This window comes from Myxocyprinus asiaticus, chromosome 23 (assembly GCF_019703515.2).
Source record: "Myxocyprinus asiaticus isolate MX2 ecotype Aquarium Trade chromosome 23, UBuf_Myxa_2, whole genome shotgun sequence".
Taxonomy (NCBI): domain Eukaryota; kingdom Metazoa; phylum Chordata; class Actinopteri; order Cypriniformes; family Catostomidae; genus Myxocyprinus; species Myxocyprinus asiaticus.
The window spans coordinates 19,150,984-19,163,682 of NC_059366.1; the positions used below are offsets into that span (position 1 = coordinate 19,150,984).

General features: G+C 38.5%; 1 protein-coding gene across 2 annotated transcripts in view; it reads left to right on the forward strand.

Annotated features, from left to right (window-relative positions):
• The window catches only part of LOC127413674 (RAC-gamma serine/threonine-protein kinase-like), a 185,301-nt gene that overhangs the window by 165,467 nt on the left and 7,135 nt on the right, over window positions 1–12,699 (forward strand). The window contains exons 9-12 of one of the 2 annotated variants that reach the window (XM_051650992.1): window positions 73–201; window positions 9,606–9,820; window positions 10,537–10,624; window positions 11,224–11,326. In XM_051650992.1, the coding sequence (XP_051506952.1) occupies window positions 73–201; window positions 9,606–9,820; window positions 10,537–10,624; window positions 11,224–11,326 (535 nt within the window). The remainder of the gene's footprint in view (window positions 1–72; window positions 202–9,605; window positions 9,821–10,536; window positions 10,625–11,223; window positions 11,327–12,699) is intronic. The other variant, XM_051650993.1, reaches the window with a different exon arrangement.

Below are 12,699 nucleotides of genomic sequence, written 5' to 3' on the forward strand. Positions count from 1 at the left end.
GCTGTGCCAATGGTCAGTTATTTTTTAAATCTCAATTTTGAACAAATTAACTCTCTTTTCCTCTCTGTCCAGCTGGAGAACTTAATGCTTGATAAAGACGGGCACATCAAAATTACAGACTTTGGCCTCTGCAAGGAAGGAATCACTGATGCTGCTACCATGAAAACCTTTTGTGGGACACCAGAGTATCTGGCACCAGAGGTAAAGACATCCATCAATAACAAATTCTGCTGCTATCCTAGAAAGAAACTGACATTATTAAACAACAGAACATAAGCAGGAGACCATACACATGCTCAGCTGTTTTTAAAGTAGTCAGATTCATGACCTCAAATAATGTTATGAGAGTCTACAGTAGTTACTGTATGATGGCTAGGATATTTCAGTGAGATCCTAGTAGAAAAGTAGCTTTAGCTACTTGTGATGACAGTGGTAATATTTCATTTAAAGTAATATCTAAGAAGTGGTCATGAGATTGCTGGTGCTTTCAAAAGAAATGTACCTATAGTTTCCAAGTATTTGTTAATATGGGGGTGGGTGGTGAGGAAAGCCCCTTTTTTCCTCACCTGCTAAGTACAGGTGGTGCTTCAATTAAATGTAATCTTTTATAAATAACATATTTTAAATTTTGTTTGTCTGTTATTCAAATACACTCTGATCTGTAAGGGAACAGATGCTTTCTGCCTTTGCTTTGAACTGTTTGCATAGCATCCAAACACACTGTAGTCTCTAACTGTCCTTGAAAGTACATTTAAGAAAAGTTACACCTCAGTCACTATATAAGAAAGCTGATGCTGCATTTGCTTATTCAATTGTATAAAGAGGTATGTAATATTATAGATTCATATAAATATATTAATTGTCATCATGAACAAAACACCGTTCACAAAGCATAAAAAATAATCAAGCGTTTTAGAAAAGGAATTTCAAACTAGGGTACAGGGACTGCAAGTGTGTGCTAGAGGGTCTGCAGATAAATTCCAAACAAGTGCAAAAATTTTGCTTAAAAAGTAAAAAAGTTAACATTTACCAAATTGCTGCTTGACATATTTGTTCTGTCTTTTAAAGAGTAATCATGAGATTAACCACAATATTTTTTTTTACAACTGAAACCCATAATGTTTCCCTTTACAGCAGATTGCCTTTATATATTAGGATGGGGGTCCCTCCCAAGGGTATCATCATATTTAGGGGTCCTTAGCATCAAAAAGTTTAAAAAACCCTGTATTAGACTACAGTGACATTGAAATAAAATGTATTTTTTATACAGAATTTGTTTGGTAGAGAGAATCACAAGTACAGGACAGTATATTAGCTTTAATGCACAGAGCTCTATGTAACAGTGCTATTTAAAAGCTCGCAATGCCTTATAATACTACTTATAGTCAATTGTATGTTCTTGTGAAGAATTGTAAGCAATAATATAATGCATTTTAATATTTGTACTATTTTTAATTACTGCTATGTATGTCATGCATAATGCATACATAAAATATATAGCATAACATACATAGTAATTCTAATGCCATACAGGATGCTGTTTAATGCATTAAAACACAAAACCTTAATTTCTCATATCATGTATTATAATGCAGTATACAGGTGTAAGCATTAATAGGTAAGTATTATAATGTATTATAACTATGGTTTCTATAATTTATGAAAGGATATCAGATTCCAAAGTGTATTATAAATGTAAATATAAATTATGAATGCCTTTATTATGCATATTATATTTATCATGCAGGTTACCCCGATGCATTATAAATCCAGGCTTTATGAAATGTTACCATAATTTTTTTTATCAATAATACAAATACTGTCTAATGAAACTAAATCACAGATCATGTCTTTTCAATGGCAAAAATAATTATCACTTTTTATTTTCCTTCATCCGTAGTTTGCTGTCCAAACTTCTGTGCAAGCAGAGGTGTGCATGATGACCAGATTGCAGTGGCTAAATCCATATTTATAGACAGGAGGGGGAGTGAGCAGGGGGCGGCAGCGGGAGTGAGGGGGAGATAGATTCCACTCGAAAAAGTACGGAAGACAATTTGGCGCAACATTTTGTTTTGCTCAGCCTGGCCGCTGTGCCAGGAGATGATTTGAGTGTTGGTTATTTTTCACAAGAGTATGTGATTGCACAAAAAAGTACATGCTAAACAGAGGCAGATGGTGGCAGATGGGGAAGGTTGGAAGAAGGTGGCTGGGAAACCTGGAAATCTATACTGCCGTACTGGTGTAAAAATAACAGAGCACTGCCTGTGCCAAGATCTGGAGGGGGATTAGAGAGACAGGGAAAGAGAAAGGAGAGAGAGAGTGAGTGTCTGAAAGATATGTAGAATTTTTTTTTAGGGTTACAGGAGTGAAATTGGAATAGGTTTGCTTAAAAATTTGGTCACCAAATGTTTTAAGTGTTAACAAGAATGAATCAACATACATTTACAGAAATGCTACTTAATGACTGATCGTTTTTACAAGCTGCATGTCATCTGTCACATCTTGAGTATTTAGTAATTAAATAATTTCTACAGTGTGTTTGCAACAAATAAACTCTGTTATTGCTGGTTTCCAGGTGTGATTGAGAGCACACATAAGCTTTATCTAAATGAGTTTACAGGACATGCATGTGTTTGTCAGCATGCAGGTGTGCAAGGATAGCAGCAAAGTCCCTTTAAAGCAAGTCAGGTCTCTCAGTGGCCATATTTGTAATGCCTCTGTGCAACTCTTCAGTCGTACATGTACAGCTTGAGTGGGGAAAAAAACAGAAATCTACAAAAATGATAGCAGAGATTACATTTAAAAAATACAATGATCAGCCTCAACATTAAAACCACCTGCCGAGCAGTTCTGCGGACGGAAACGCCTTGTTGATGAGAGAGGACAACAGAGAATGGCCAGACTGATTCGAACTGACAAAGTCTGCGGTAACTCAAATAAACACTCTGTACAATTGTGGTAAGAAGAATATCATCTCAGAATGCTTATCTGTGATGCGGGTTGGCACTGTTTTGGCGGCATGAGGGAGACCTACATAAGAAGTGGTCATGAGATTGCTGGTGCTTTCAAAAGAAATGTACCTATAGTTTCCAAGTATTTGTTAATATGGGGGTGGGGGGTGAGGAAAGCCCCTTTTTCCTCACCTGCTAAGTACAGGTGGTGCTTCAATTAAATGTAATCTTTTATAAATAATATATTTTAAATTTCGTTTGTCTGTTATTCAAATACACTCTGATCTGTAAGGGAACAGATGCTTTCTGCCTTTGCTTTGAACTGTTTGCATAGCATCCAAACACACCGTAGTCTCTAACTGTCCTTGAAAGTACATTTAAGAAAAGTTACACCTCAGTCACTATATAAGAAAGCTGATGCTGCATTTGCTTATTCAATTGTATAAAGAGGTATGTAATATAATAGATTCATATAAATATATTAAGTGTCATCATGAACAAAACACCGTTCACATCAAGATTGGTTAGCGATGGTAGACCTGAAGGACGCGTACTTCCACGTCTCGGGTTTACCTAATGTTGTGGCTGATTGGTGTATATTTCAAATCATAACATTGCAAATTGTGCTTCTTTAGCTCAAATTGCACAACAAAAGTACTATTTTTCTGGCTGGTCTAGGTAATGCGCAAATGCGTTCTCGAATAAACAGGTGATTAACATTTGCAGCTAGTGAGGTTGGGGTACTTATAGGTTTAGGGTAGGGTTTTGGGAGGTTTAGGATGGTTAGGGGTAGGGTCAACAGTGTACAATACATGCAGGTACATTAAGTGTAAGTACAATGTAAGAACACTGTATATTGTATCAAATACTTAATTTATATGTAAGTGCATAGTTAAAGACACATAATATAAAGTGGGTGCTCTTTTAAAGTATGTAACTTTTGGTCCTCTAGCTGTTTAAGCATAAAACTGCAAGTTATATGTGAAGGACATTGTTTTGGTTATTATGTGAGTTGGGCTTTGGCTCTGCACTTCTGCGCGGATGAATCAGATGGTTTGAGGAGCACCGGTGTAATCATGGTTACAGGTGATCAACTTATCAGAGCGAATTTCACTAATGTCATCAAAACTCGCCCCCTCCCTTAAAAATAAATAAATAAATAGCGAAAGGAAGAAAAAGACGAATATCCAAGAAATATGCCTTATGATCAGGTAAGTAGCATATCTTCTGCTGTTGTTTTCACTTATTGAAAACAACAGTTTTAAAGTAAATAGCATGACAGTTAGGCAACGATGACATAGACATAACGATTGCTAGTCATATCAGATAACGTCAAACAGTGGAAACTATTATAACTTAACTAGCAGGCAAATAGACCAACCTACAAATTGTTGGTGTACTTGCTCATTAATTAATTTTTTTTCATTTCTGACAAAAAAATCGTACATAGTGAAGCTTTAACTGTAAGAGGGGACTACCAACATGTTGATGCCTCTAACAAAAAGCTGATTGGCTCTTACTGTAAGGCGGGATTACAGCTGCCATTTTTTGTGTTACTTTTTCTCCCAATGATATGTATATGAGTGCCCTGTCTCTGATAGCAGTAGCTTTCATGCTACAGAATGCATACAGCTGCTAAGCACTAGGTAAGCATACATACATACTGCGATCATCCAAACATGTTTATGTGTGCAAATATTTGTATGCACTTTGCACAACCCTATCCACGGGTCTGTGTGCAAGTGTGTTAGCATCCTCATGTAGCCCGGGCCAAAGTGGAATAAGCTGATGGAGGCTGTCTGTTCCACTGCCCTGCTGGGGAACTGGGCTGGTAGAGCCACAGGCTCTCTGTCCCACTCCCTCCCTGGCCAGCCTTGCCAAAGGCCCCAGTCCTGGGAGCAGCAGCCCTGCCACATGGCTGTCCGAGCAGGGGCCTGTTCCTCCCCTGCGGCCGCTCCTCCTCGCCTGTGGCTCTGGAACGGGGAGACCCCAACTGGCTCTGTGTGCATTAATCGCATCCCTGCCTGCAGCCGAGCTGCTCACGTACACTCCCAGGACAAACAGCACAATCCAACCATACGTGACACGCACACACATAAATGCAAACACAGAGAGAGCCCTTATGTTCTGTTCAGTACACATTTACACTTGTGCTCGGTTCCAGAGCACAAAGTGCTGTCCTGCTCTGGGCACATACTCACACACTTTCTTTACACCTGTATAGTTCTTGCACACTTTTACTTGCACTTATTAATGCAGCACCCCTTTACTGGGGTAAAATGATTGTAACATACAGCCTCAAGTGACTTATTGTTATTATTAAACAGCGGCTACAGCATTATTACAAGACATCGTTGTTCAAAATATAATTACATTTATAAATAACAAAAGTAATCACAATGAACAATTAAATTGAATAAAATTCACATACACGCTTTCATTTTCACTTTCATTGTGTACATACAAGCACACATTCATTCTGATTTAATTCAGCAAAGATCACACTCTGTATTACTCTCACAAATACAGAGTAGAATCAAATATACAGTTCTCAAGAAATGGACCCTTTTCACAGACAGTGATGATGCATTTCTGCCTTATTTATCAGCGTAAATCTAGCAACCTCTTTTTATATTTGTAATTTTTTAATTATTTAGTGAAAAGGTATAACAATATTCTTTGTATTATATTAACCTGGAATAAGGCTGAAAATGATGTTTCTAATACAGCTGCTGAGGCAGTTTTTCCTCTCTTCTTACTGCTGTAATCCATGCTCACTATTTCTTTCTTTTGGAGAGCTGTGAAAGTGTCATAGTGGATTTTTCCTTTTGCTATTGGAGCAAATGTGTAAGCAAAAATTATATTTGCTGTGGTCTCCAATTCACTGCTATACAAGTTTACCCTGCTATCGTAGTCTTCCACATTCTAAACCCGGATACACGAAAAGAGGCCATTTACTCTTGCATTCAGTCAATCTCAGTGTGATCAGCTGACCTCCTCTCAATATATGTTTGAAAATTGTAGAGAATTCAAATTTTAGATCTGTGTTTCTGGTTGAATAATGTGAAAAGCCACAATAGTACATTATTTTGTTTTGTCTGCATCTTTGCAATTCTTCCCATAAGGCCTGCACCCCTGAGTCTTCTCTTTACTGTTGTACATGAAACTGGTGTTGAGCGGGTAGAATTCAATGAAGCTGTCAGCTGAGGACACGTGAGGTGTCTATTTCTCAAACTAGAGACTCTGATGTACTTATCCTCTTGTTTAGTTGTACATCTGGCCTTCCACATCTCTTTCTGTCCTTGTTAGAGCCAGTCCTTTGTCTTTGAAGACTGTAGTGTACACCTTTGTATGAAATCTTCAGTTTTTTTGGCGATTTCAAGCATTGTATAGCCTTCATTCCTCAAAACAATGATTGACTGACGAGTTTATAGAGAAAGCTGTTTCTATTTTTGCCATTTTTTACCTAATATTGACCTTAAGACATGCCAGTCTATTGCATACCGTGGCAACTCAAAAACAAACACAAAGACAATGTTAAGCTTCATTTAACGAACCAAATAGCTTTCAACTGTGTTTGATATGGTGGCAAGTGATTTTCTAGTACCGAATTAGCAATTTAGCATGATTACTCAAGGATAAGGTGTTGGAGTGATGGCTCCTGGAAATGGGGCCTGTCTAGATTTGATAAAAAATGACTTTTTTCAAATAGTGATGGTGCTGTTTTTTACATCAGTAATGTCCTGACTATACTTTGTGATCAGTTGAATGCCACTTTGGTGAATTAAAGTACCAATTTCCTTCTGAAACAGCCAAATCTGTACATTATTCCAAACTTTTGGCCACTGTGTATATATAGTGAATAAAATTAGACCTTAAACTGACCCTTGAGGAACACCTTTAACAACAGGTAATAGTTTAATTAGAGCCATTTATGTGCACACACTGGGTTTTGACAGAAAGATAATTCACAAAACAACCAACAGCTTGAGTAGATAGCCCAATTTTCTTTTTTGGGGTGAATGTACCTTTAGATATCGATTTCAGCACATGAATCCAACAATCTAGTGTCACCTGCATTCACCTTTAACCTCATTTTGAGAATTTGACTATGCATTGGCATAGTCAAAAGTTACACATGAAGGTGAACAACATTTACACCCATCTTGCTGTATGAAGCCTTCCTGCACACATGGCCATTCACATTGTGTTTGCTAATCAGACATAGACTAATGAAGACTGCTGTTGACTCATGCAGGTCTGCCTGTTTTTAAAGATCATAGAGAAGACATCATTATAACACCACTCTGAGCATATGTTTAACTGGCTCTCAGCCAGTCGGCCTTGTCATTAGTCAAACGTATTAATCAGGACTCTCCTCTCTGAAGAGCTGCCTCTCCATCGGATGCAAATTCCAGCTGCCTCGTTTCTGCCATCTAGCCTCCGAAGGGTTCGTGTAAGGTGTGGATGGTCATCCTCGATAATTGGGGTGGGACGCTTGCCCAAAAGCACAGCTTTGATCTAGCGGTGTCAGGTATTTTAGGACTGTGCTTCCAGGTTCCAAATGTATTGTGGCTGGGTTTGGGTCACCTTTGACCTGCTATGCTTATAATGGAGAATGGTATGCCGCTTTTATCAGTCTAAAGCTGATTGGTTAGAGAGAGAGAGCTGGCTCGGCTGTCAGAGGTTTGGTGAAGAGAGGCGCTACAATGAGGGTGTGTGAAATGCTGCCACTATCAGCTACTGATATACATATAATATGACTAATTCAGAAACTCTCCTGCAGCTGTAATGACTCTTGTTGGAGGTAAAATGTAATAGGTGAAATAAGTAAGCAACTTACTCTAAAAACATTCTATGCTCTTTGTGTTGTCTATACTTTTGGGAGCTTATTAAGTGTTTATACACTGGTAGAACAGTGCTGTGAATGTATATTATGTTAATATAATATATGGCATACTAATATTTAGCACTAAACATCTATTATAAATAATAAAATTCACAGTTATCCCTCATGCACTGATCGGTCATTTTTGACCAAAATCAATTTTGTTTCTTCAATAAAACTGGTTTCCTTTATCTGACGGGTACGAGACTTGGTAACGTTTTGTCCATTTGTTATCTGAACACACACAAAGAAATTGTAGTTGATTCGATCAGTCTAAGTGGTAGAAAAAAAAGTTACACTTGTACTGTTCCCGGTCAAAAGTGATCACCATAGGAAATGAATGGGAAACACTAAAAATCACAGATTTTTTCATTATTTTTATATAAAATCTAAAAAAGAGAGGGAGGAGCTGTTCTGTCCACCGGGGGCAAGAGGACTCGCTGCCGTCCGCCAAAGGAGGAGCGAGCTGGTGTCCGCCAGAGAGCGGAGGAGCGGTTGAGGACCAGGTGACAGCGCGTCCAGGAGCCAGCGAGCAAGTTTTCTCTCTCTCTCCTCTCTCTCTCTCTGTCACTCTGCCTCGCTCTTTCCCGCTCCCCTTTCCCTCCCCTCTCCCAGGGCTCCAAAAGGTGGGGATGACCTGCTGGCAGGCATGGCTGGAAGGGCAACGCCCCCTCCTCCAGGAAGTGAGGGGAGGGGAGTGCGTCATGCTGGGGGTTTTCCCGGCCTGAGTCGGGCGATGGAAGAGTGTGACGAGGAGGAGAGTGGGGCCGGGCCGTGACAACACACGGCCAGCCCTGAATCGGGCTAATCAGCGGGGAGGGGGATAAAGACTAGCCAGATGCGCCAGTTAGAGAGAGAGAGAGAGAGATGCACGTGGCCACATTGCATGTGTGTCTGTGTTTGTTTATGTTTGTTTTATGTTGAGTTTTATCATTACACTTTACGTTGACTGGTTAGCCGGCTCCCGCCTCCTCCTTGCCCATTCCTTACATCGTTACAGTCATATACGTGAATAAATTAGTAAATAAAATAAAAAAAATTAGGTCTAAAAAGCCCCAAACCCACCCAAAATGCACAACTTAAGTACTTTTACATGATTTAATTTAGAGATGTTACATTTCATTCATAACAATTAAAAACAATAACACGTTTATTGTTTCCGGTCACTTTTGACCGGGAACAACTGGAACGTGATTTAATGATGAACAGTGCATAAGGGTTAATAAAATGTATTTTTGTACAGTAATTTGCAAATTTGAAAAGTATACACTATACTATAACAGATGTTAAATGCTCGTATGTTTGAGCAAGTGTGTGAGTGTGTTGGGGAATGACTCCAAATGGGCCACAAAAATATTTGTATACTTAATTCACACAAATATTTCATCTCATTGTATTAGATACATAATATCAAACCAAGTGGCTTCTGCAAACAAATGATGATAGAGCTTTTCTCAGAACTAACTACTTTTCTGAGCCATTTTTACAATTTCATTTAAACTAACTGCTCCAAATACTTTTTATTATTGATAATGTGTAAAATGTTTTGCTTGAAAAATGTGTTTTTTACTATCTTTTTTTAAACAAAAATGCCCCTTGATTTGACATGCTGTTATATAATGCAATGATGACATTCATACATTTGTAAGTGTCCAAATATTTTTGAGGCCACTATATACATGTGTTTGAAGCATTCATGGACAATATAAAAAATATAAAAAAAAATCCCATGTTTGATGTGTATATATATATGTGTTTATCCTCAGGTGCTGGAGGACAATGATTACGGGCGTGCGGTGGACTGGTGGGGTCTGGGTGTGGTCATGTATGAGATGATGTGTGGCCGACTGCCTTTCTACAATCAGGACCATGAGAAGCTCTTTGAGCTCATCCTAATGGAGGACATCAAGTTCCCCAGGACGCTCTCTGCTGACGCCAAGTCCCTGCTGTCAGGCCTGCTCATCAAAGACCCCAACAAGAGGTACAAACCTCGCGGCTTATCTTCTAGTAGCATTTATCACAACGGGGATCAGTTTGCTGTCTTTATGCATTCCAATTGCCACACTTCTTGGCCAAAAATTATGTGGACACCCAAACATCACACCACACTCAAAACCATTGGCTTTAAAGGAAGTTGGACCTTCCTTTGCTGCTACAGCTTCCATTCTTTTGGGAAGGCTTTCACACTAGATGCTGGAACATTGCTATGGAGATTTGCTTCCATTCAGACACAAAAGCATCATTGAGGTTTAGGTCTAATGTTGAGCGATGGGGCTTGACTTGCAGTCTGTGTTCCCATTCATCCTAAAGGTGTTCAGTGGGGTTCAGGTCTGGGCTTTGTGCAGGCTAGTCAAGTTTGTCTACACCAGGCTCACTAAACATGTCTTTATCGCTTTGTGCACAGGGGCATTGTCTTGCTGGAACAGAAATAGTAATATATCCTCCTTTATTAAAAATGTTTGTCTAAGGAGGTTGCATGACTGTATGCTTGATTTTATGCCCCTTTTACAATGGGTTTAGCTGAAATTAGCCATAAAGAAGGGGGTGTCTACATACTTTTGGCCATGTGGTACAGTTTTCTATATTTAACTTGTATAACACGAGTTTATTTAGACTGGGAACTGAGATTAGACCATCAGTTGCATTCTTACTAAATACCTGTTCCATTCCTTTTGTTTTTTCCTTGCACACTCACAGACTTGGTGGAGGTCCGGATGATGCTAAGGAAATTATGCGACATAATTTTTTTACTGGAATCGACTGGCAGGATGTCTATGATAAAAAGGTTGTTGAAGATTTTATTCTGTCCTACCATTTAAAAAACTATTTCACCCAAAAATGAAAATTATCTCATGTCTTTCGAAAATCAAGGCGAGATTTTGGGTGAATAACAACTTACTTTTCAGTCTTTCCTCAGACAAAGTGGTTTTATATGTTTAGAATACTTGGAATATAGCACACAAGTCATATGGACTACTTTAATTATGCTTTTATGGTGCATTTTTGTCCTCTTTGGACCTTGACAGCCCCTAGTCCCCATCCACTTTAATCGTATGGAATGGAGCAGCTCAGACATTCTGCTGAACATCTATTTTTGTGTTCCAGTCTCAGTGAGGTAAATTATGAAAAAAATAAACATTTTGGGTGAACTATCCCTTTAAGAGCACAATACCAAATTAGTTTCAGTCATACATGTTAACACAAAGCTCCGCTGCAGAGGTTGCGTTTCTGTGTCACTGTCGCATGAACACAATGGTAGACAGAGGAGGTGCAGTTCAAAGGGGTTAGATTGAACCCTCTAGCTTGCTATAGTATTATATGCAATGTCAGGTCTGCACAAACAGGTGCTTCTTGTTTTTTCATCCTGCTTCCTTCCTTCCTCAGCTGATACCTCCCTTCAAGCCTCAGGTGTCATCAGAGACAGATACCAGATATTTTGATGAAGAGTTCACAGCTCAGACGATCACAATAACCCCTCCTGAAAAATGTGAGTTTTTCTGTTGTTTGTTTTCTGTCTCTGCATACATTGACATTCATGTTAAGCACAAAAGTGCATGCAGACCACATACTGTACAGGCTTTTCATGATATTATACTCTTCTATATTGTGAGAGTTTTTCTTTTTTTTTTTTTTGCACCATTTTTGGTCCATTCGGAGCTATCTTTTGGGTCATATAACTGTTTTTCTTGATTTTTCTTGACTGGAAGTCATTATCATGGAGGTTACCTACTTTTTCCATGAATGATCTTGATTGTTTAAAAAAACTTTTAATTAAAATATGCTCATGTAATCTGAATTTTAGTGTTTAATAAGTCTATTACCGTGTTCTCAATGTTGAATACTAATTTAGATGGAAATAGAAAGGGTAAGGTGAAACAATGCATTAATATTTTCAGTAGCAAAGCCAAAGCTTAATAGAAGGTCTAGTCGATATTTAAGATGTGTGCGACCAATTAAATTTTGTCTGCCTTTTAATAAAAGTAACAACCTTTTTTTCACCAGAAAATTTTTAAATCTTCCACTTACTCCATACTCCACAGCTTGTTTTCTGTAAATGTGTGGGTACCAGTTTTTTTGGCTCATTGCTGACTTTGTGTGACCAAAAAGTGGCGCAGATAAAGTTTTCTAAACAGCTAACTGCAGAAAATAATTTATGTACACAAGCTTGGCTGAAAACAACCTGTGATGTTTGTCAGTCCTACTGTAACTAATGTTCAACTGGTACCGCCAAAGTCATGGAATAGTCTCGCATACACAGACCTTTGACTAAAGGGCAAAAGGTCTAGAGCATATTGCCGCTTATTTTGGCCAAGAACCACTAAGAGAGGAAAAGCCGTCTGACTGATACTGTATGTACAGTAAAGCGATCAGTTCGTATTGGTCATACATTAATTTAAATAATGCCGCAGCAGTCTCCATTAACAAGTGCACTGAAAACAGGGAAATAGCAGAAAATGTGTAGAAAGTCTGAGTATAAGTGCAAACACATTTCACAGATATAACTAAGAAAACAAAGCAGGTTATAGAGTTCTGTTTATGGATATCTAGTTGACTTGCTACTAAGTGCCTCATATTATACCTTATATATTTAAATCTAAATATCTTTCAAAGATTTGATGTCATTAACCTAGCAAACTGTGGCAAATCCAGTTATTATTCTATCCTCAAAACAGTTTGTTGTGTCAACCTGGAACCTTGTGAATACCCCTCCATTTCCAGGTGGACTAATAAAAAAAAGTCCTGGGTGCCCTTAAGGTGGTTGCACACCAGACAAGAAGCACCATGCCGAGGCTAGGACATGCACAGGTATCAAATACAGGGCACATCAATCCAGTTCAGGTGGCAGACAGTACACACAAA